At 47.2% G+C, this 24268-nt stretch overlaps 1 protein-coding gene across 1 annotated transcript in view; it reads left to right on the top strand.

Annotated features, from left to right (window-relative positions):
- The window catches only part of PAX5 (paired box 5), a 128175-nt gene that overhangs the window by 96697 nt on the left and 7210 nt on the right, over positions 1-24268 (top strand). The window contains exon 8 of the mRNA XM_050987256.1: positions 18049-18135. Coding sequence (XP_050843213.1) covers positions 18049-18135 — 87 coding nt within the window. The remainder of the gene's footprint in view (positions 1-18048; positions 18136-24268) is intronic.

Below are 24268 nucleotides of genomic sequence, written 5' to 3'. Positions count from 1 at the left end.
TTTCAAATGCATTTTTTAATTGTGGCTGGCAGGTATTGAGGCTGAGGAGCAGTAAGGCAGTGTGGACTTCTTCCCGTCCGGGCTGTTCCTCATACCAAATCTGCAAGGGATAGTCCATTGGCACCCAGCCTGCAGCAAGGGGTGCAGGGGGCCAGAATGCCAGCCTTGTGTCCTGGAGGGGTTGGGAGGCAGGCATTTGGACATAGTGGGACTATCAGGATCCAGTCTGTAGAGACTGGTGGAATTTAGATCCACTGGTACCCTGAAGACTTCACTCATAGTTATTTTTTAGTTATTTTTTGATCTGGCTCTACCTTTGCCAAAGTTTAGCAACAGCATGTTGTAAGCTCATGACAATATTTAGGAAATAAATGAGAAGCAGCTGAGAGATAGAATGCCTAAAACCAGGGGCAGAGGAACCAAATTGCAGTAAGTAGGATGTCAGAGGGCATCAGAGAACCTGGTCCTATTCTGTTGTCAAAAATAATGCTGGAACTTCTTGGTTACTTGAATACTGACATTGTTCTGGCCAGTGAGAGTAAAAGGAGATTCTGGCCCTTTATGTTAGATGGACTTAAAGCAAATGAGGAATAAACCTTTACAATTCTTTGCTGAAGCAGAAAGTTTGCAAGTTATCTCCTCAGAGCCTGGAAGTGACGCCCAAGTCTGCCATCGGTTCCACCTGCTCCATGCTGCTGTTGTGGCTGGGACAGGTACGTGTGCTTGGGTTATAGCCACCTGTACCTTTATGACAGCTCATGCAGCTCAAACCCAAACCCAGATGTCCCCTGGTGCACCTCTTCAGCCCTTGCAGATGCTCACAAAAATATCCAAGGCTTCAATGCCACAGTCAGAAGACCTGCTACCAAAGGGCAGAAGTGCTGATGTTGCTTTCTCTGGTTAGGCAAACTTTTTGCATTTTTCCCCAAGTCTAACGCTATTCCATAGAAGTGTCTCCCCACCCTTTTGCAGTCTTGGAAGACAAATCCCAGAGAAGTTTCATCACCTATGATGGTAGTATGTCATGTGCCATCACAAATATCGTGGGACAAATTGCATACCAGCTGATAAATGATTCCCTTAATTAATAATGAAACGATCAGGTAAATGGTATATTTTTATCCTCTGCTCATGTACAATTTGCATGAGAGTCTGCCAGAATCTTGGAAGTCTAGAGAAACGTTTTGGTTCTCGTCTGTCAGGAATGTAATTACTGTGCTTGCACAGAATATAGATAAAATCTATATTGTTTTCAATATGATGTGGTCAAATATTATTTCTTTGAATTGATTTGGAAATTATGCTGAAGAGGGCAGGAAAATGAAATGCTGGAAAGCCTAGAGCCTTTGGATCTACTGATCCACCTTCCCCTTGCAGAGCGATCCTCACCCAGGGTCAGTTTGGCTCTCTGCTCTTTACTCCAGCTAGGATGTGGTCCCCAGTGTCCCATGCATGGCAAAGGCAGACCACTCTGCTTTGCTGGCCCTCTCTGCTCTGTCCATAATTTCTGCCTCCTCCTGTTGAGGTACAACATTGTGCATATCTCAACATAAGTAAGCAAGGTGAAGTGTGTATAAACAAAGAGGTCTGTATTTAGGAGTGAGAAGGAGGAGAGAAAACATATTGTATTGCTCTACTCTTTGGAAATTTCTATGCATTTGTAATAACAAAATTACCATAATTTGCTCGTTAACGCAGCTAGATCAGTCAAGCATTGTTCCAAACATGCAGAGGCTGCCTCTCGCTCTAGGTCTGCCTGTGAGTTAAGCACTGTAGAAATTAGCATGCAAATAGCCCTAATTCGGCCGAGCTGTCAGATCCCCACTCAGCTGCTTGTTCCCTTTGAAATCCCTGACAGGAGGGGCTGAGGCAAGCCCATCCTCCAGTAGATCCAGCCAGAAGAGTACCGAGGGGGCAGCTCCTGAGTGACAGTTTGGCTACCTTCAGTCAAATCCATCTATCTCGTCAGCCAGCAGTGGTGATACGGGGGGCTGTGGGTTGGGGTGCATCTTCCAGCCAGACCTCCATGCCAAAACTGTCCCCTCCCCACCCCAGGATGGTGCCAGGGTTTGGGGCTCCAACAGCTGAGTGATGCTCCCTTGGGATAGGGGAGTGCTCTGTTCAGATAAGTGTTCAAGTTAAGCTTCTCTTTGGATCTGAGTGTTGAGGTTAGGGTTTTTTAGTATTGAGGGATGGAAACTAGGGCTTGTGGTAATTTCTTCTGGAGCCTTAGCCAAGACTGCCAGGTTGTCTGTGGGTGCAAAGCTCATGGAGCATCACTGCAGAGGATGGTGCACTGGACAGCGATGGGGTGCTGCTGCACAATATCTGCCCATGGTCCCTGGAGATAGGAGGAGAGAGAGAGGAATGCAGCTGGTGGCACAGGGCTCTGTCCTGCATCCCCAGAAGGGAGCCATGGGACCATTCCCTCTCCAAGGTACCCACAGGGAGACCCTGGTGGCAGCTGGGAATGGTTTTCTGTTAGTGATCAGTCAGTGTTACAGGTCCAATGTGTTGCCCACCTTTAAGCAAGATTGGCGCCTGTAAAAGCAATAGTGAGAATTTACGAAGTCTTTTGTTGCCGGTTTGTTTCTTTTCTTTTAAGGGGAGGTTATGTTACTAAACAGTTTTCTGTTCTCTACAATACAGTAATTTTGAGACCCCTTATGCTGGCAGCTACAATGAACTGCCCCAAAATATCTAGAGGTGGAAATTTAAAGATGATGTGTTAAAAGCTCAGTAATATGCTGTGTAGGACCTGGCACAGGGGTCTGATTTTAAGAGTTTGCCATATGCAGGATCAGTTCGCCCTACCGAAGCAGCTCCCAGGGTCCCCTCTGGGCACTAAGGACACTCCCCCTGTATGCAGAGGATGCAGGGACACCGCAGTCCTCCTTTGCAAAGGCAGGAACAGCTTTACAGAGGGTTTGCTTATAGATCATTGTTCTGCTGGCTCTCAAAGACAGCAGTGACAATGGCTGCCCAGGTGATGCATCCCTAATGTGCTAGCTGTGACAGCTTGGTGTCCAGCCAGATGTGGCATGCCCGGGGTGAGGCACACTGCTGCATCGTCTGCATTTCATGGGCCCACTCCTATTTGCTCTTGTTTCTTCATTACAGACAGCTGTCCTTTGGTGAAAACACAATAAGGAAAAGATAACTGTAATCAGAAAGCCATGAGACCTATATTTGTTCTGATTTTGCAAAGCTGCAGTTTGGATTACTGTAGCAGATCTAAGAGAGTGGTAAGACATTGCACAGGCTGCCCAGAGAAGCTGTGGCTGCCACATCCCTGCAACTGTCCAAGGCCAGGTTGGAGGGGCTTGGAGCAACCTGTGGTAGTGGAATGGTATAGTTCCTGGGGTAGTTCCATGGTAGGTGTTGGGACTACATGAACTTTAATGTTCCATCCAACTCAAACCATTGTGTTGTTTCCTGAGTCAGTGATTCAACCTCACGCAGGCATGAGCAAGGAACAGCTAAAGCTGACCTGGCCTTTCAGGGCTGAGCTCAACTGCCTTGCACATAGTGTGATTTCTCAGAGAAGAGAAATAGCCATGTGAGAGCACACAATGCAGATTATAATTTCTGAGCATTCTGTTTCTCGTGCTTGTGTCTCCTTTGTGTTACATCAGCACACAGAGTTTAAAAAAACTGGAAACTACAAAAATGTGGTAGTTGAGAACAGCAAGTTGTCGGAGCTTTGAGCCCTACGAAGTGCCCAGCATCTGTCAGGGTTGCCAGCTGTGGCTCAGGCATCAGATGACCTTACATGTGGGGTGTGTGAAGCAGCCAGACCAGCCATCAAATCAATCAGGCAGTTCCCAGACAATTTGTGTTTGACAATGAGCAAATGCCAAGATCCCCAAAGAAAGCAGAGTGGAAAGCACTTCGTATCCCACTGTATCATGGCCAGGAATGTGACACGGCTGCTCTTTTTCTGTCATACCCCACAGCATGGCAGCTGGTAACAGTGATGGGAGAGTAAAGTCTATGCTCCCATCACATCTGAGCTCAATGGCCCAACTGTCCAGTGCTTCCTTGTGGTGGGGGTTGGGATGATGCCTTTTCTTTCCTCCTGAGCGTTAGACCCTGGTTAGACCACCTCTTGCTGAGATTCTTGTCTCAGAGGGGACTTCTCATACACCATCCCCAGCATAGGTTTCTGTATGCACTGAGTAGGGTGAGAAGGGTTCAGTATCTACCCAGCTTCAAGGTGTCAAGAAGTTGCCCTGTAATGAGATGGAAGCCTCCTGCCTCCAGCATTTTTGTGGCCAAGGGAATGCTGCAGACTAGATCCTGAACCCAAGCATCCCCAGCTCCTTGACCATTCCTCTCTGCCATGAGAGGATGACCCCTGTAGAGGTTTTGTGGGGACTTAGCAGCCATTCTCCGGCAGGCTGCTGTTTATGAATTCAGTATTTTTGCTACTTGCTGGACTTATTTTCTGAGATGGTAGGTTTGACTTCTTTATGATTGTTGCTGGAGAGGGTCTGCTTGCAGTTAGGATTGTTTGAACATAGAACATCTGCTCTGTGGTAAACTGCAGTTCTCAGAACTTATGGCTATGGCATAAATTGAAATGCTATGATAATAAAGTATTCTCTTCCCAGGAGTTTTCTGGATTCCTTGAGACTTTATCAAAACAAGTGAAAATGCTTGGACATTACAATAGATTGCAGTACAGCGCAATTCAATGTAATGTGATCAGTACAAAAGAAATAAAACGGGGTAACAGAAAGAAAGAAAAATCAAGTGAGAACTTTTAATCAAAATTACATACTGTAATAAAAATGAAGGAATGTTCTCCAAGAGCTGCCCCTTTTCCACAGCAGAAATTTCCTCTGAAAACACAGTTTAAAGCAGAGGCTATTCATCTGTAGGAAGCAGTGTTTGTGTTGGAAACCTACTGTGTGATCGCCTATGTGAGGCAGGTGTGAATCCCTGGATAGGGGATGCAGGAGCTGAGAGTTTGAGGATGTGTCTCCTACTCACGGGATGCATATTCTGGGCCAGGAGAAGAGGGACAGTCTGCATGAGGAAATGAGAAGTCTCTAGAAAGAAGTATGCGTTCATTTGTTTCTGTCAGCAAATATGGCACTGGGGCACTTCAGATGAGAAAAAGTCATTTGTCTCTTATGAGCTCAGTAGGTTTGGGATAAGGCTCTGCAGCGACTGTAGAGTAAGCTGGGAAGTCTAAGTATCACTTCCTCAATTACTACATAAAAAGACTAAAAGCCACGCTCTTGTACTGACTTGATGTCCTTTCAGCAGCAGTTGCATTAAATCCTGTCAGTCTTGGGTGCTTTACCCAATCAACAGTTTGTCACAAGTAACTGCTGGTGGAACATGGATGTTTTACTCATGTGGAGAGGTTTGGTGTTTGTCCCACAGACTCCATGGTGGGACATACAGTGCCCAGGTGGGAGAAGGCCTGCTTGCTCTGTCTGTTCAAGGTGTGGGCACAGGGTGTTGGTGTGGCCCCATCTTTTTCTCCTACTAGCCTTCTTCAGGGTGAAGGAGCCATCTCAGCTCAGGCTAGCTTGTCTTTGATTCTTGCACATTTACTGAAGTCAGGAAACATAACGCCAGGCAGCAATGAGGAGCCTGCTCCTGGTAAGGTGTGCACTAGGCTGTTGGGAGGCATGGGTCCCCTGGGGCATGTACCATGACAAGCCATGGTGCCCTCAATTAACTTGCTATGTGTGGGAGGAGACTTCCTTCTCTGTCAGTGTCTTCTCTTCCTTGGCACCATTTTTGGCTGATTCTGCTGGATCAAGTCAGGCTAAGCAGCTGCTGACATTATTTGGAAATAGTGTAGGCAACAAAGAATTTGGCAGCAAAGTGTCTCATCCATTGTGCCAGAGGACTGAGCTGCCACATTCCCAGACACCTGAGATTGACTGACAAGATTTTATTCTTGGCCTTTAAAGGATGACTGTAATGTGGATGTGATGTAGAAACAAAGCAGTGCAGTGGAAATTAAGTGAGAAATTAATCTGTCTTCTGTCACTTAGGCATTCATTTACATTGTCTCTGGTGTCAGAAAGAAGACCTGACATCATCTCTTCTGGGGATGTGTGTCTGTATTTCAAGCTTCCTACAATCAGAGTGGGGAAACCAGACCCTGCTAGTGTGCTAAAGCCCCAGTCCAGGCATAGATGAAGCCTTCAATCCAGCTGAAAACTTGGTCTTGCAGAATAGCTGAGATGCTGAAATTTGTGTGGCTCATCTTGCAGAGCTTGTCCACACAGGAGGTGAGCACAGAAGGCTTTTCTGTCTCTCAATGATGCTGCCACTTTGGCAGAAAGGGCAGGACCTGGCCCTCTCCTGGAGCTGCTGCCAGTCCCAGGTGAGCCATGGCCAGTCCATGATGGGATCCGGGAGTCACCAAGGACTGGGCACCAGAAGAATGCCTGAGACTGTGCTGATGTGGGAGGATGCTCCCTCAGTCATGCAGATGCTTTCCTGCTCATGTTCCCACACCTGCACTGGAGTATAATTGAAGACAGACAGCAGCAATGTGCATGTACCAAGCTGCCAAAATGTTTAATTTCCAGGCTTTACAATATTTGTAGTCTATGTTACTATGGCTTGTGACATTGTATCTTCTGCTATGAGGTAAATTATTGTGTAATTCCTGGAGGTGGCCACACATTGCAGTGTCATGAAGGCTGAAATTACAGAAAAGGCTCAAGTCAGGATGAAGCACGGAGTGGAATGTTTTCACCTGAACCAGCTGTAATATTTCTGCTGCTTAGCTCAGATATTTTAATCCCACAATATAGTTCTTGTGACCTTTTACACCAATTTGGAATGAAACCATATTTCAAAACTTAATTTCTCTGAGTTAGTTGTTTACCTTTCATCCCACCTGCACTACCAAGATGGTAAGTCTGGAGCAAAGAAGGTAAAATGGTGCCTGCCCTGATGTGCTACAGGGCTGCTTCTTCTCAGGTCGGGAGCGCATAGGCACAAAGGCATGGAGTGATGTTCTGTGTGGATGCATCCCCTGTGCAGCTCATCTGCTCCATGACCCTTGTCCATCCTGTGCCACTTGCTCACTCTGTGCTTCTCATCTGCCACATGTCCCTTGTCTGCTCTGTGACCCTCATCTACCCTGCCCCCTTGTGTACTCAATGCCCTGCATTCTCTCTGTGTTGTGCATCCACCTTTTGCCACTCACCTGTACTCTGTCCAGGGTGCAAGGGTGCTTTGAGAGGGTTGCAGCAGCCCCACCAACCAGGCTTAAGGAGAGTCAGTCTGGTATGGGCAGCTGCAGCAACCGGACGGAACAGCAGTGTGTTCCCAGCCCATACCTGGCAGCACTGGTGCTGAGACTCTGCACGTGGCCAAGTGGGGCTTGCTGATCTTGATATCGCTGTTGGCAGTGCAGCTTCCTGCTGCTAGGTCCACCTGGGATCCCAAGAGTCTGCATGCCAGTGGCTGGTGGAGAGGGGAGATGACTCTTCATGGGCAGCTGAGAGGGAAGGGGCAAACCCCTCACTGCAATTAATTGCAATGCCATCTTATATTCAGATGAGTTGGGCAGTTGTCCTCCGGTATAGAGAAATAAATCTCTCCTAATGCAGTTCCAATATGGTTGCTCTGTGGCACCACCTACCTTTGTTGTATTAAAGTTAAATACCTTTGTGTACAAAAGTTTAAAGTGCATAGCTAAAACCTATATGCTTGCAGTAATTGCAGATGTAAATCTTTTTGTCATCCTGCAAAGACTAGGTGAGGTATTTCATAAATATGTCAGAAACAGCATTAAAATTTTATGGCAGGCAGCACGGGTCGAGAATACTACAGTGACTTCTCAGCAAGGTACGTCCACCTTAACCCACAACTCATTAGTCATTGATGGGATTTCTGTGCCTCATAGCTTCTTGGAAATGCAGTAGTGTTACAAAAATCTGCATGTTACTGTTTTCTTACAATATGACAGCCCACTCAGAACTGTTAAAATACATCTTTGACCAGTGTTGGCTAATGTAAAGATAAAATAAGGGAGAAAGACTGGCCAAACTGTGTGATCACATAATTATATTCAAATTCATTAGAAGTTAATTGGCAGTCTTGATGGGACTGGGAACTTTGGAGAGATGTTCTCTGAATGTAAGAGAATGTTTATTCTCAACTGCAATAAACTTCTCCTTGGCTGATGTGCAGCAACATTTAGCCAGAGCAGGGGCTAATTTCATTTTGAAATCGCATGGGTGAAAATTTAGGAGATGGTTGCACCTCAGCCACTCTCTGAAGGGTTAATCAATGACTTCAAGATGGGACAGACGTGAACTGTGCTTTTGGTGAGTGTATGAGGGAGTCATAGATGATTATAAGTGATCTACTGAACCACTTACAGCAGATTTGCTGGTGGATTTACAAGCCTGCATGTGTAAGGAGCATGCACATATCTGTGTGTCCGTGTTGGCAGGTCTTGTCAGCGTGTGTGTGTGTGTGTCTGTCTGTCTGTCTGTCCTTATATGTGGGGTGTGTTTCTGTACGTGCACCTTTGCTGCTGCAGCCCCTGACATCCCAGGAAAAGAATGCCTGGTCCCCTTGCCAGTGGCTCTGCATGCCATGCCCCACCTGCTATGGGAGCAGACCCTGGGTTTTGCCCCTAGCTTTTTCCAGGTGGTATCCAGCTGGATTGCTCTGATAGCGTCTGTAGATAAATGAACATGGAGGGTATAGTTTTGTATATGCATTTATATAAATGTATATATTGTTTCTTCTTGGGGAAAAAAAAAAAAAGTGTTGTTCCTCATGTTTTTAGGAGAGAAAATAGTTCTTACAAACAAAAGTATTCCTCTGTTTGTTCAGATTTGTTTAAGGAGGATGTTGCAGAAGCTCAGCAGCCAAAGCAGAGTCTGGCTTGTACCACTGGCCCCTGTAATTAACAGTTATTGCCACATTTTCTGGCGGTTATTCCTACAGGCAGAATGCTGTCTAATTATTAATACAGATTAGTGGGACTACCTAGGATCCTGTGAATGCCAATATCTCAGGGTTGGCCTGATGGTTGCAGCGCAGCACAGCTCCAGACTGTCTTGGCTTAAGGTGGGTGAAATATTTGATGTAGTTTTGTCATGTTGTGTTGAAAGAACATGGGTAAAAGGCTTACTGCTCTAAGGACTCACTGTCACAGCTTTTTTTCATTTAAGATCAACAAGTGAAGGTTTTGTCCCGTCTAAGAAAAGTTTTACTTGAAAAACATTTGTCAGGGCTGTTCTTCTGCTGAAATCTAGTATTTTCAGTTCCATCATTGGAATAAAAAAGGCTGCTGGTAGGATATTAATTGTACAGAAAGCATTTCAACTTTTCCATTATAATGCTTTTTTCACTTCTTTCCTGTGAGAATAAATAGATTGCTCAATACAATTCCAGGTAACTGCAGGTTCAATCAGAGCAGCTTCCCATTTTGATGCAGAGGACCTCAGGTGTGCAGAAAAGCAGATTCCTTTTTTTGAATCTACTCACTGAAGAGGTTTTCCAAAATAACATTTTTCAGCCCCCTTTGGAAACATTTCATTTCATTAAAGGGTCTTCCCACTATGACCCAGGGAACTTGAGCTCAGGGGACTTCCATCACGTGTCACTGTGCTCAGAGTGAAGATATGTCTCTTTGGGGTGGCGCATGCATTGCTTTTAGGAATGGGCACAAGAGTGGCATCCGAAAGGGGTGTATTGGCCCCCCAGGCTGCCAGGTCCTTCTGGGGGATCTGGCTGCAGCACCCTTTGCCATATGTTGGATATGTCATTCATTCTGGCATAGTTTCTGGTAACGCAATCTTGAGAACATTCCCCAAGCCTGTCCTTCAAAGCTTCATCTATGAATCCCACCAGCTTGTCCTGGATATTAGTTGGTTATGACCCTGAGTATCTTCATTAAAACAAATTGGATGGATCATGGAAGGCTTTTGCTAGATACAGTGTATTTTTCTGCTCAGCTTTTTCCCGGGGGTGGGGGGGACACTATTTCGGAAATACCTGCTTTGTTACGGTAGTGTAGTTTGGTAATTTTGCCCCATTTTTTGGCACTTCTGCAGCATGTAGACTGGTCAGTCTAGAGCAGGCAAGTTGGCAGCCAAGTGTGCTTGGTCTGCAGAGCTGAAAGCAGGGTGATCCATTTCCTTCCTCCTGTGGGACTTCTGCACGAAGAGCAGCTGAGGGACCAGAACACCTGGCAGATGACTGGTGGTTAGCCTGTGGCATGCCCCGGGTTGCTACTCCCCCAGGTTAAATGCAGCTGATATTTTTACATTACAGCACTGTATATCTCTGATCCTGCTGTTTGCTAATGAATGCTGAAGTTAGAAGAAAGTCCAAGATTCAATCAAAACAGAAACCAACAATAAAAATTACTGTGGACTTTTCTTCAAATGTACAATTCTTTCTTCCTTTCAAAGGTATGGTTAGTTTACTACTGAGATGTTGGACTAAGTTTTCTGGGTTTTTTACCCTCACTGAACTCAAATCTGAAATTTAGTTTTTCTCTGAATTTAAAAGGAAAATATTTGATTGGAAAACAACTGATTGAGAAAAACCCCAAACCCAAATCCATGACTCTCAATGAAGTATTTTGTCTGAATTGCCAAAAATATATTAGTGATGTGAAATAACGTTTTTTTTCTTGTGACCTGTAGTATCAACTGAAAGGTTTTTCCCAGCTCTCCTGCTCATGGGGAAAATTTCTAAATGGAATGACTCCTGTGAGCTTCAGAGGCAGCAGCTTCCCACACAGGACTGAAAACCTCATTCTCTCTCACCCTAAACCACTGCAATGTCTTGATGTGGAGAGGAAAGTTTATTTTACTGAGGGAAAACCATGCTATTGTTCTCTGCTTAGAGCCCAGACCCTTTTCCTGCCCTTCAGGGTCCCCCACAGTTGTTTGTCCCTCTGACTTTATGGGTGATGTTGCCTGAGCTGCTGGATCATGAAACTGTCTCTGGAGTGGTGTTGGCCCAGGGTGACAGGGAGCTTCTGCTTTGATTTATATCCTCCAGCTCAGGCAGTGACTGGCCCTGTGGCCAGCAGAACCTTGATGTAGCAGGTTTCCAGGCTGTATTTGGATAGCTGCTGCCTCACAGAGTCAGCCAGGGATGTGTGGGTGTGAACACATGGCTCAGTGCAGTGCTTATGCCTGCTCCCCATGCATTCAAGCATGTCTTTGCTTACCAGGGTAATGATTGCTTTTGGAATTCGCTGAAGAAATTTATGATCCATGTGATTACTTCCTCAAAGTAAAACAATAGAAAACAAATAGAAGACATGAGAATGTTGATTTTGAAAAGTTACAAGTAAGATCCCTCAGCAGAAGGGAAAGGTAGAGGCACCAGGAGTTTAGACACACAAGGAGATGGGTTTGTCTGCAGGAAACCAACCTAGGGACAAATACAGCAGATAGTTTTTGAACTTATTCCCAAACCCCCAGAAGGAATGTTGAAGATATTGCTGCTCTGGCCTAACTCTGCATTTTGTCCCCTGATCTTCTGTTCTTGTCTCTTAAGCAGTTGTGTTTATTGAATACCATTTCTCCTGGTTTCTTTTAATTTCTTGCCAAATGGAAGGGCTGCGTAACACCTTGTCCTAAATGCAGAGCTTGATTAACAAAAAGGCCCAGCAGTGGACACTAGTGGATAAAACAGCGGCTGCAACAGCTCTGGCTGGAAGGATGGCCTGGCTGCCTGGTCATGGTCACTCTCCCTGTTGGGCGACAGCTGGGAGCTGTCACATGGCTGTGGCAGGGAGGAGAGTCCATTGCATCACCTTCATGTTATATCTCATGCAGTTGCATAACCTGCATTACTAGTAACCATTACATGGATAACAAACATCTACCCCCATGTTCCAGATGGCTTCTCTGTGTCCCAAATGCTTGTGCAAAAACCTGGTGTCTGAAAAAACTCAGCAAAAAGTCCAAACCTGTGTCTGTCTGCATGTAGCTGGCTCTGTCTTGGCTTGAAAGACAGGTGTCTGCCAAGGAAGGTGGGAACCTCCCTTGGAATGGAAAATATTACCTCCTACCTTTAAACTTATTATGCCTTTGAAATGAGGGGGCTGTCAGGCAAAGATAAGGGAAAAGGAATAACAGTTCTTTATTTAAACAAATAAACAAATAAAACAAGGCAAACAAACAACAGCAGCACTAACAAACGGACAAAGCCCAGTCCCAGCCCCAGCCCCATTCCCAGCCCCATTCCCATCCCCAGCCCCAGCCCCAGCCCCAGCCCCATTCCCAGCCCCATTCCCATCCCCAGCCCCAGTCCCAGCTGCATACCCAGTCCCAGTCCCAGCCCCAGCCCCATTCCCATTCCCAGCCCCATTCCCACTCCCATTCCCATTCCCAGCCGCATTCCCATTCCCATTTCCATTCCCATTCCCATTCCCAGCCGCATTCCCATTCCCATTCCCATTCCCATTCCCATTCCCAGCCCCATTCCCATTCCCATTCCCATTCCCATTCCCAGCCCCATTCCCATTCCCATTCCCATTCCCATTCCCATTCCCAGCCCCATTCCCATTCCCATTCCCATTCCCATTCCCATTCCCATTCCCATTCCCAGCCCCATTCCCATTCCCATTCCCATTCCCATTCCCAGCCCCATTCCCATTCCCATTCCCATTCCCATTCCCATTCCCAGCCCCATTCCCATTCCCATTCCCATTCCCATTCCCAGCCCCATTCCCATTCCCATTCCCATTCCCATTCCCATTCCCACTCCCAGCCCCATTCCCAGCCCCATTCCCATTCCCATTCCCATTCCCATTCCCATTCCCAGCCCCAGCCCCAGCCTCTCTCGGCACTTTCCCCTCCGGTGCAGTTCCGGGCACGGCCGGCAGGGGGTGCTGTGATTCCCCCGCGCCTGCAGGGGGCGCTGTGGCGCCAGCTCGGCCCCATCTCCCTCATGGGATAATGGCAGGTGAGCCAGCGGCAGAGACAGAAAAGGGGCCTCCAGAAAAGGGGCCTCCAAAAAAGGGGCCTCCAGAAAAGGGCTTCCTTGGCAAATGCATGGGGAGCAGCCAGTCTTAGTGCCTCACTGGCTGGTGAAATGCACTGTGGCAGGAACCTCACACTGGAACAGCAGGGGCGAGGAAATCTGGGGTGGCAAAACAAAGTGTAGCACAAACTTGGAAGCCATTCCGGGAGCTGTGGGGGTCTCAGCAGACACAGAGTGTTGGGTAAGGTGTAGCACAGAGCCCAAATCAGTGGCAGAAAACAGCGGGATTGGGCAGTGGCAGCCAGGCTCCTTCTGGAGGGGGGATGGGGTGGAGTCCTGGATTTTCCCCTGAGGCACCTGAGCGGACGGGAAGGGTCATTTCCAGTGTTGAAAAGGTCCCAGTTCAATCGCCGCCCCTATGAGCAAAGGCTTACAAGAACAGAACTCTGCAGTGGTGGCAAATTCTCCCCACAGCAGCAGCCTGGCACCAAGACCATGAGCGTCCCTTCTCTGATCCTGAGAGTGAGTGAGCGAGCCAAGGCCCTCACTCCCCAGGCAAAATCATGCAGTATCTGTGCAATTCCTAAGAGAAAGCCCCCCAGCTTAGAGATGGTAGTAAACTGCACCCTTCCCCCTCCTCCTCCTCCAGGCCACATCTTTCGTCTCTCAAGTATTGTAGTTATCATCTCAGAGGAAAAAAATGGGAGAAAATTCCCTCAGAGAAGAAAAAAAAAGGAAAAGCCCTAACCTCCAACATTCCCGTTGAACTGTACTGGCTCTGGAGCTTCTAATTCATGAGGTCTTTTGAAACTTAAGTGTTATTCTTAGAGTGGCATATGAAACTCCTTTGCAGACTATTTGCTCAAATTCTGCATTTCAATCCAAAAGTACCATCAGCTGGACAAAAGCATGTGACTAATCTGCTGTTTTTGCTGGTGCTGTCACACAGTCCCAGGACTCATGACTGCTGTGCTTCATAGGGCTGCAGCCAGGTACTCTACATGTTGAATGATGTAGTGTAATGACAGTGGTCAGGCTTTTCCCATCCTGGGAAGTTTCCACACCTTGGTCGAACATGTCCTCTCTCAGAACTGGTCATGCTTTCTGCCTTTCTGCAGGGCAGGAAGTCTTCCTTTATCCTCCTGGCCCGTTCCCAGTACTGGTACGAGGATGTGCCTGCAGTAGCAATTCTTTAAAGCCACAGGAGTATGAAAAACACGGTGACATTTTTTCATTTGTCTCTTCATTCTTGAGATTTTTACACTCATGCTTTTCAGCTTCTCTGCAAATCAGAAGGAAAACTTTCAGGAAGCTTACCTTAAAATCAGGAAGACTGGTAAAGATGAGTCGATGGTCCCCAGAGAAAGAATGCAGCAGAGTGGACAGTACTGTTCTGCAGCAGCAGAAGGTCCATCCACCACCATCAGACTGTCTGTCTCTGTCCCACTGTCTCAGGGTGGAATGCATCTCCCAGAGCTTGCCACTGTCTTGTAGCAGCAGTGTTATTGGGAATCGGTCTTTGTTCTTTCCCCTCCTTACCTCTACTTCTGGGGGGATGATGGAACGGTCTGACCCCTTTAGGGCTAAAGCTGTATGTGGAGTGTAGAGTCAGGTTTGTGGCAAAAAGGTGAGCTGACTCTCACAGGAATCCTTTGTTTTGTGTCTATGTTTCAGTGAGGTGAAAACTGCAGAGGAGAAAGCTTACTTCATATTACATGAAGGAGGGATGTGTGTGATTCCCACCCTTCCCTCGTGTTGTGGCAGTCAGTGTGCCCAACATACAGCGTGTGCGTGCATCCTTGGATGGCTGATCTGAGGTGTTTGGTTCTGAACGGGGCGAGGGCTGTCTGCTAAGAAGTGCTGTCAAGAAGTGTAGTTGATGGACGTTGGAATATCTGGTGAAATTTGTGAAGCAGTCATGCAATGTTCATTCATCTACCTTAGTTTCACTTAGGGCTGTACCATTTGTCTGCCCAAGTCTTGTAGTGGCAAGAACAAGGCTTGAGATTTTCTCTCCCACTTCTCATTTTCCCCTCCCTTCTTACATGTTTCTATATTTCCTTCATTTTCCTTCTTTCCCTCTTTCTCTCTCTCTCTCTCTCTCTCTCTCTCTCTCTCTCTCTCTTTCTTTTTCTTTTCCCCCTCCTCCCCCCCAGGCTCCAGCAAGGCTGATGGATATGCAGAGTATGTTAAGAAGCGAGCAATACTGTCACTGAGCTGATGGTGCTCAGTGACTCCTCAGGCTTCTGGCTGGTCTGTACTGCAGGAGCTTGACACCCTGACCACTGAGGCATAAAAAACAGAGAATTGGAAGCCTCAGCCTGACAGGCACTGGAGCATCCCCCAGAGAGGGTCCACGATGTGTGTCTGTGTGTGAGTGTGGGGAGGAGGGCAGTGAGGATGGTGGGGGAGGAGGGCAAGACAGGAGAGGATGAAACAATGAAATGTCAACCCATTCCCACCCACAGCCCTGCTGCAGCAGTGATAAACGTTTGGAAAGTGCTGCTGCCCACTTCATGGCATGCACGGCATCAGCATGGAATGGACTGTGTGTGTGCAGCTCCAGGAGAATAGGAGAGGGGAGGGAGAGAGGGATGGAAGGAGGGAGGAAGGGATCAAGGAAAAGAAGGAGAGTGCTGAGAGAGCTGAAAATGAGGTGTCATGTTGTCCAAGGGGAGAATGCTTCCCCTTGGGATGAAGCTTTTGCAGGCATGAAACAGCCCATTGTGAGCTTTGTTTCAAGCCTGGGGTGCTCCTGGTGCAGGAATGACAGGACAAGCTTTTCTGTGCACTCTGTTCAAAAAGCCCACAACAGCAATCTACATCTGCTGTCCTATCCACTCTGTCCCTGGTTCCATGCACCGCACAGCTCTCAGGAACGATGTAGCAGCAAGGCTCATTCCCCATCTGCATTTGTGTGTCATGTCAGTCAGGAAGCACAGATGTTTTGTGCAACTAAACCAGGGCTAAACCTTTGAAAATCTCACTTCCCTGTTGAAAGGAAGAAATGCAGTCCCTGGGGAAGGTGGTGTGTGATAGCCTTCTTGTAGAACAGGCACCCAGAGAATGAAAGGATTTCAGTGTGCCACACACTGGAGGAGAATGTGACCATGACTTCAGGCCTGGGAAACATTGTGACTCTCACAAGTGAAGTTCCCAGACAGACCCCTGCCTTTGCAGGCTTGGGCAAATACCAGAAACACAGGCTGGGCCAGAGATGAGCAGGATGCCCAGGAGCTATAGAAGCAGGAAAAAATAAGGGAGGACTCTGGGTAGACAACAGCCTCAATTGTGTTGATGCAGAGGCAGAAAGGACCTAAGAGAAGCTGCTGTGTCCTGCAGGAGAGAGATGGATCCCTGTCTAGAGGAAGGCAATGAAGATGCTCTTGCCACTGGCTGCAGTATGTCGAGTGGCTCCTCGCATCTCTTTGGGCATTGTCAATTTTGCTATGCTTTACTCTTTTAGAATGAGCACTCTGACAGAGCTAACCATCAGGCATTGAAGTCATCCATCAGCCATAGGGACAGGAGCAGAGAAGAACTGTGGGTCCTGTGTACTTCCCTGTGAAGAAAGGTTTGAAGCAGCTCCATTTTTCCTGGCTCAGGGTGAAGTAATGTCATTCCTTAGAGTCAATAAGGAAAACCTTATTCTGAGCTTGTGGAGAGTTGTTGGCGGAGCAAGGTGTGTTAAGTGTAGAAGCGCTTGCTGCTGCATACTTAGGACCTTCTCTCTGTGGAAGCTGTGTTGGAGAGAGAGGGTAGGTTGATCCTAGTAAGCGTCATGGGTCCAAAAGGCTGCAGAAAAACAAGGAAGAGATGCTAACAGAGACTTCCTGTAGCAGACTAGTGTTGGGCTGGTCCTGCTGTCAGCACTCTCAGTCTGTTACTCTTGTGATGCAGGCCGAGAGGCAGCTTGTTTACTGAAGCAGAATCACATGGAGATCAAGCCATCCTGGACTTGGCCCTATGTTTTGGTGACCAGAGCATCATCCCCTATTCCCTGGTGCCAGTGTGCCAGCAAACGGCCTAAACCATGGCCACTCACTGGCCAGGAGACCCATTTGTGGTTTCCAGGTTGGGTCTATAGATTGTACGGGGCAAGGGTGCTGAGCCCGAGATGCTCAGGACACGCTGTAAGGGGTCCACTGCCTAGCTGGGGTTATGGCAGCCTGGGTATGGGGTCATGGCTATGCCAATGCCAAGGACCAAAGCAGGCAGAGGTCGTGGCAAGCATCTGCTGTGGCCTGTCAGCCCTCAAATCGTGCCTTAGGAAACATACCCTTTCTCCTGCTGTGCTGTGCTTGTATATATTTACATGTGGGAGAGGGAGAAGGGAAGGAGGAACAAAGAGAGAGAGGAAGAAATCTGTAATTCAAGAAATATTTCCTAATAAAACAGCAGCAGTGTTGGCATTTGTGTGGTGGAGGGGCCAGGTCAGAGCCCCATGGTGCAAAGCTCTGTTCTGAAGAGCTTGCAGCTGAAGTATGAAGCAGGTGACATGTGAAGAGAACAAACAGATAGGAAGAATGGGAGCTGATGAGGAGATAAATAGCTGTAATTTTTCAAGCCTTTTTTTGCCTTTGTCTGGATGGTTCAAATCTGTCTGAAACTGAAGCAAACATCCCTCTCCTCGGGTTACAGTGCTGGAGAAATATCTGGGACCATGACAGATTTTCCATGAAGGGTATCCAGTATCTAGAAATTGTCTGGTTCATCTTCTCCTGCAGCAGAGACTGTATCTGGACAGCCCTGTCCTTGTATCGTGCCTCTCACCTGAGTCCTGTAGGGCTGGAGAGGCACAGGCCTGCTGCCCCGTCAGTGTTTCCCAGAGGCTTCTCCATCTCTCCTTATTTCCTTGCTCCTGCAGCAAGTTCAGGAGGCCTGGGCTGCAGCACAAAAAAGACATGTAAAAGATCTTTGCACCCATTTACTTAATAATGTATTCCATATTCCCCTTCCTCAAGGCAGAGTGTCCACCAGTGCTTTAACTGTGGCTGTCAGTGGAGCAGAGCACACACTGGAGAGCCCCTTTACCTCAGAATGGTAACTGTCATCTCAAATCAAATGAGCTTTTATTCTGTCTTTGTCTCTTTAACTTAGGGAGCGAGTTTTCTGGGAGCCCATACAGCCACCCACAATATTCAACATACAACGACTCCTGGAGGTTTCCCAACCCTGGACTCCTGGGTAAGTGTTCACCCCTGTCTTGAGAGATCAGTGCAAGGTGTGCAGTGTTTGTCCAGCCCTGGGGTGGGCAGAATGTGTGTCCCAGCTTGTCCTCAGTCGTGTTTAGACCCAGAATGGGACTGCAGATCCTCATTGGGGTGCATGATTGCTCTTGGTTCACTTTGCCAACAAGAAGACCTGGCCCAAATGTCTTGTCTTCCTGCTTCTGATAAAAATCCCTCCAGAGACATAGGGTATTGCTGGAAAGCAGGGTCACCATGTTTTCTGAGGGTGAGGGACCCCGTTCAGACAAAACTTGTGGTGCCAGTTTGCCTGCAGCCAATTGTAAGCTCCACTGCTTCCTATGACATTGCTGCTTGCTTGTGCGTGTGCTTTGCATTTCTCCCTGATCTCATGTTGTGTTTGCTTCCCAGTTGTGTGTATGCCCACTCCATCTCTCCTCAGCAAGGGACCACTGGTACAGCCTCACTGATGCCAGCATGGTCCTTATGAGCAATGGGAGACAGAAGCCCTGTAACTCCTGCAGGATCATGGCCCTCACGTGAAGGATAAACATAATCCATTTTACACCCCGTCAAAAGCTGGCCCACTTTGACCTTATATACATGTAGCATGCAGTAATTAGAATTTTTCCCTGCATAATTTGCATGGATGAGGTAAGTAAAATACCAATTAATTGTCATCTCTCAACATAGGAGTAGCATGCCTTAGAGATTTCCAGATTTATGGATGACAGGGCTGTTATATGTGACCTCCAGCAGCGAAATAATTTTGAATTTTTGTCATACTTTTTTCATCCAGTTTCTTTGTTTTAAGTAATTGAGTCCCCATGTAATTGAACCACCCAGGCTGTATTCATCATGGTTCTTGTCCTTAAACAAATCCTTCGGGAGCAATAGACAGCCTCAGCCTCTCATGCCATGGTGCTGGTATAATGCTGTTATTTGCTGTGCCACATTTAAGGGTTTGTTAGCGCTTCCATCATAAATCAGCAGACAGATCTTCAGCTAATATGGATGGGCATAGCTGCACAAAGCCAGGGGAGTCCCCGTGCTTAAACCCACTGTTTCCATGGCCACAGCCAGTGGTGCTGGCAGAATTTTGGTTGAGCAGCGTGGGGAAGATCCTTTTGCCAGAGGCAAGAGCACACACCATGGTTTCTTCATTTCTCATTTTGCAACTCCTTTTGAATCAGGAAAGCTGCTTCAGCAATGCTCTGCATCATGGATAGGCCTGCAAAGCCAGGTTTTGTGTAAAACAATAACAAAAAAAAAACTTAAAAAAAAATCCTTCTGAACTGTTAAATAAAATTGGCATGATACTAAAAGTAAATGACAACCCAGCTCTTACCCTGCTCTTCTGCATGAAGACAGGACTTCTGGAGAGGCTCCTGGGCTGTTTACTGTGTTCCTGCCTGTGGATATTCACCTCCATTAGAAGGGTGTGCACTCTATCTGGGGCCATCCCAAAGCCATTCCTGAGCAACCCCACAGGTGTGGGCAGTGGCCCTTCCATTATGTCAGCATCTGTGCAGCCATGGCCTGCTCAGCTCTTTATTGGAGGCAGTGGACCTGTACCAGCTCTGAGCATGCTGTAAATGGTGCTGGGCAAGGTACGTCCCTGTGATGCTCTGAAGATGCTGAAGATGCTGAAGATGGGTAGGCCTGGGTCAGCAGAAGGCTTTATACAGAGGCTAGTCATGAGACAAGATCTTTTACCTGTGCCATATTTTTTTTCTACATTCATCCTCTTTTTCTCATTTCCTTTTTGGATCATGGATTCTGGGGGCAAATTGCAACTCATTTTTGACATATGAGCAGTTACGGGGATAGTGTACTCCTTACAGCAAAGCTCATTCTCTGGCTGGAGGGGATTTCTTCAGCAGTATTTACCCAGCAGCATGCTGTGAACATATGTTTAAATGAGGCAAGGGAAAAAAGAATCAGAGGCTATCATATTTTTCCAGAAACTGTAGCTTTCTTGAAATTGAAGTGTTTCATGCTATAATGTCAATGTTGATTTTTTTTTTCTGTTGGAAAATGTAAAATATGTAATCTTGGCTTCCTTATTTTTGTCCTCTTCCTTATTTTTGTCCTCTTCATTTAAAAAAAAAAAAACCAAAAATGAAATGTGAGTTTTTGTTCTGCAGCAAGTCCTAAAGATGAACTTACCATTTCAGTTCAGTCTGGTCACAGAACTGGGGGGGGGCTGGATTTTTCTGGAGGGGGAATCCCCTGTCTGACCATAGGCCGGTCCAAGTACCGTGGTGTGATATGATCAAGAATGTGTCTGCAATCAACCACAGCCTATGGCTCAGATGTCTCTTGTGCCTTACAGAGATCCCTCTTATCCACAGCTCTACCTTTGTAGCCTGATCCTACAATTCCTTCTCCCCAGTGCCTGCTAATCCTGCTGGTAGTTTAGGGCAAGTAGGAGTCTGTGGCAGGGCCTTTGAACCTGCCCCAAGTCTCCCCGCACACCCAGAAGGTGCTGTGTGATGAGCCTGGGCACACGCAGTGGAGAATAGGTTAATTTGAACTATATCCAGGATGCTTCCACTCCTCTCAGGAGTATACGTGAGTGCATTTCGTAATTCTCTCCTGAGAACAAGCTCTGGCAGTATCGGCCTCAGAGCAGAAACCTTGACAAAATTAATCAGGACTGGTACATTACCTGACACAGTTTGTTTTACAAAGTCCTGCTCCTTTCACTGAGATGAAAGTGTAATACTGTAAGCACTTAGCAGCACCTACGTTCAATTAATTCCCTGTGCCGGCAAGGAAGATTGCACCATAGCAATCACACAAGTCTGAGACCTGTGAAAGAGGAGCTAAAAGGAGAAATGCCATGATTTGCAAGTGGAGGAAAGGATAATTGGGTTGAAAAATTTTATTTGGGGGAGAGTAAAAAGAGAGAGATGAGAACAGGGAGAAAGCTTTGGTTTTTAGCCCCCAGTCTTTGTCCTGTATGTATGGAGCAGCAGGGAGGGGTGTGTGGTGGTGTCTTGAGGGAAAGGCAGAACCATAATCATGCAGAGACTGGGAATTGGTTGTCTGGCCCCAGCAGAACACCAGCTACTCACCATTACCCTGCTGTCTGCTCAGCCCTTGCTTTAATGCTTCTCACCTCTGCACCAGACACCTAGCCTCTTCTGCCCCAGCTGTTGTGAAACCAGTGCAGAAGGGGGACTGTGCTCCCTCCTCTCTGGGGCAGTCCCAGATTCTGTGCCCCATGGCTGCTGGGGAAGAGAAGATAAACAAGCCATGGTCCTTTAGAATGGTCAACAGAAGCAGGGGCAGAAGTCAGTTATCTGCTGCAGCTTTGCCGTGTCTTCATGTTCTTGCATCCTGCATCACCCTGGTGGCATGCACACCTCTCTTGGTGTCAGAGACATGACCAGCTTTGCTGTGGGGAATAACTCAGTCCCACCTCAACCACAGCAAGAGTGAGAACAGTCGCCAAGTTCCTGGAGGAATGTGCTGGGAAGAGGACATAAACCCTGGCCACTTGTGTGGTCTGGCTTAGTGGCTGAAGTAGGTATCTCCATCTGATATGCAGACAAAGAGCTGAGAGAAGGAACATCTTTTTCCTTTCTTTTTTCCCCCATATTGTTCTGCAAATGACCTGCAAACAGTACAGTGCAGGGATGCACATGGATGCACATGCATGAGCGCATGAGAGGCAAACGTGCATGTCTAGGGCTCAGGCTGTTGGCACATACTGATGCACACCAGCATAGGATCAACTCAACATGTGCATGCTAAGGGCAGATAACAGCAACACGGTCTAATGAAGGAAAAAAAGTCATTTTTTGTTGGCTTGTAGCATTTGTCTCAATCCTGCTCACTGTGGGTTCTGTTTGATGCAGATGTGATCACTGTGCTCGGGCTGGGAGGGTTTGGCTGCGCCATCGCTGGGCCATGTCTGCCAGTTCTGGCAAGGCATCATGCAAGGGCAGGGCTTGGGGCCTCTCAGTTAGGATTAGATTCAATTCCTCTGTGGGATTCTGTGGAAAGATTAGAGAACAAGTAGGCACTAGAAATGACTGTCAGGAAATAAATTGATGATAGTATGAATTAGAAAGGAAAAATGAGAGAAGGATGGACTAGTCTGTTCTGAATGGGGGCATGGTGACAGGAAGAGTGAGTGATTTCATTTTTCACTTTAAATACAAGCTTATTTGATTGCACAGCTGAAAGGCAAACTGGCAAAATCTAACTTTAGAGAAATAAACGTAAGGCCTTTGGAATGCATGGGAGAAATACTGGGCATTTTGTAGCTGTGCTGAGTCAGAACAGATGTAGAGGAAGAGGGAGTGTGAAAATAAAGGCTCTGACCCCCAAAAGAACCCATTTACCCCAAAACCTCAGAAAGCACTGCATCCAGCTCTGATGGGACCCACACACTGCTCCATGACTCAGGGTGAAATTGTTTGGTGCCACGGGATTCCTCCTGTGTGTTTTTCCTCCTGCCTGAGCTGAGCTGCCATGGCTAGTGCTAGTGCTGATGCTAGTGGGGACTGGGATCTCTGATGACCACCCTCACTGCCTGCCTCACACTGAGCTCCTGGTGCTGTGACAGGTGAGGACAGCAGTACCACCTGGCTCTTCACTGGCCTGTGAGATGTTTTCCCTCAAGGTGCTGCCTGCCATCCCCAGGGACGTCTGTGCAGCTGGATTGGCCATGAGGGGACATGGGCCAGAAAACTGGGCACCCCAAGAGGGCAGCTCCCAAAGAATATCCTCAAAACCCCAGCTGGACATGGCATGCACATTTCAAGGTCTGATCAGCTGTTAACTTCTGCCTTTACTCATTCAAGAGTGGCCAATTCAACCAGAGAAGTTTTCTCTGCTTTCAATGGCTTGAGTTTGGCTGGGATACAAAGTATATAGCATTTAATTTTAGGCTACCCATGAGAATGGTTTTCATTGTCTTTGTGAAGCTTTCCAGTATTCTTCAGGAAATATAGCTCATGAGGCTGAGGCTCTTTAACCTGATGTCAGTTAACCTGGAAGAAAACTATCTGTCCAAGCCAGGATAGCAGTTGTGGTGCTGTCAACAGATAACACAAGACTACACTTGTGTAAACATAAGTGGAATGATGACCTGCTGAAGGGATCTGCTTTAACACCATTGACTATGGCTTAAAATTTTTTACTTTTAGTAAATAACGTAGGTCAGATAGGATCCTGCCTAGGAGTTTGTATAAAGACATCTTTCCAAGTGTTCATCCTGGCCAGTGATTTCATGGACTCTCTTGAATTATTCTTGTGTACGGTAAAACTGTCTTTCTAGTCAGCTAGGACCACACTCCTGAAGATTGCTTTACTTTGTTTAAACCCTTTGCAGTGGGTTTGTCTGATTTTGGGATGTCTGGATCAGTAAGGATGCAACTGAGGACAACACGGACCCACACCCTCTGTACAAGCTCCTGTTTTGCCACAGCACTGTGCAGGAGACACAGTCCAGTAGCCAAAGTCCTCTGTTTCTGACCCCTCAAGATTCCAGAATCAGAGTGCCACATGCTGTGGTAGGATACTGATCATGATGAAGTTTTTTTCTCTGACCAACTGCGCTGAGCAGGACATTGCACAACATATTGGGCAAGAGCAAGTGTGCCTGTGCTCTGTTTTTTGGATGCCTTAGCTTGTGCTCCCTTGGAAATGAAAAGCTGGAGGCTGGTGATGAAACCTGAGCTGATCTCCTGATGTGGCACTGGACAAAAGCAGCATAGAAGGAAGAGCTGGGCTTGCCTGTCAGACTGAGCCTGTTGGACGCACAGCAATGAGGTAGCACTGCATTTTGCTAATGGTTAACAGCAACTGTCCCTGATTTTAGGGATTAGGGTAGCCTAAAATCTCTGTGTGATTCTTACTCTGTGCCTGGGCTCTTGAACCAGCAAGAGTAATCACTCAGGTAATTTTGGAGTGAGCAAAGTGTTCCTCTGTAGGCTGTACAATAAGAGGAGACGGCAGGAGGCTCTCCAGCCTCCCAGAGGGGAAGGCTTTTGGCTCAGCTCAGAGCATGTTACCAACAGCACCAGGCATGCCAGCTGGGTTTCCCTTCCAGCTCCAGAGGGTGTGCAGGGCCATGGTGGTTGAACAACTGGGGCACTGCTACACTCAGGCTATGC

Source organism: Serinus canaria, chromosome Z (genome assembly GCF_022539315.1).
Source record: "Serinus canaria isolate serCan28SL12 chromosome Z, serCan2020, whole genome shotgun sequence".
In the NCBI taxonomy this organism is placed as follows: Eukaryota; Metazoa; Chordata; class Aves; order Passeriformes; family Fringillidae; genus Serinus; species Serinus canaria.
This window is presented reverse-complemented; position numbering and strand designations above follow the sequence as displayed.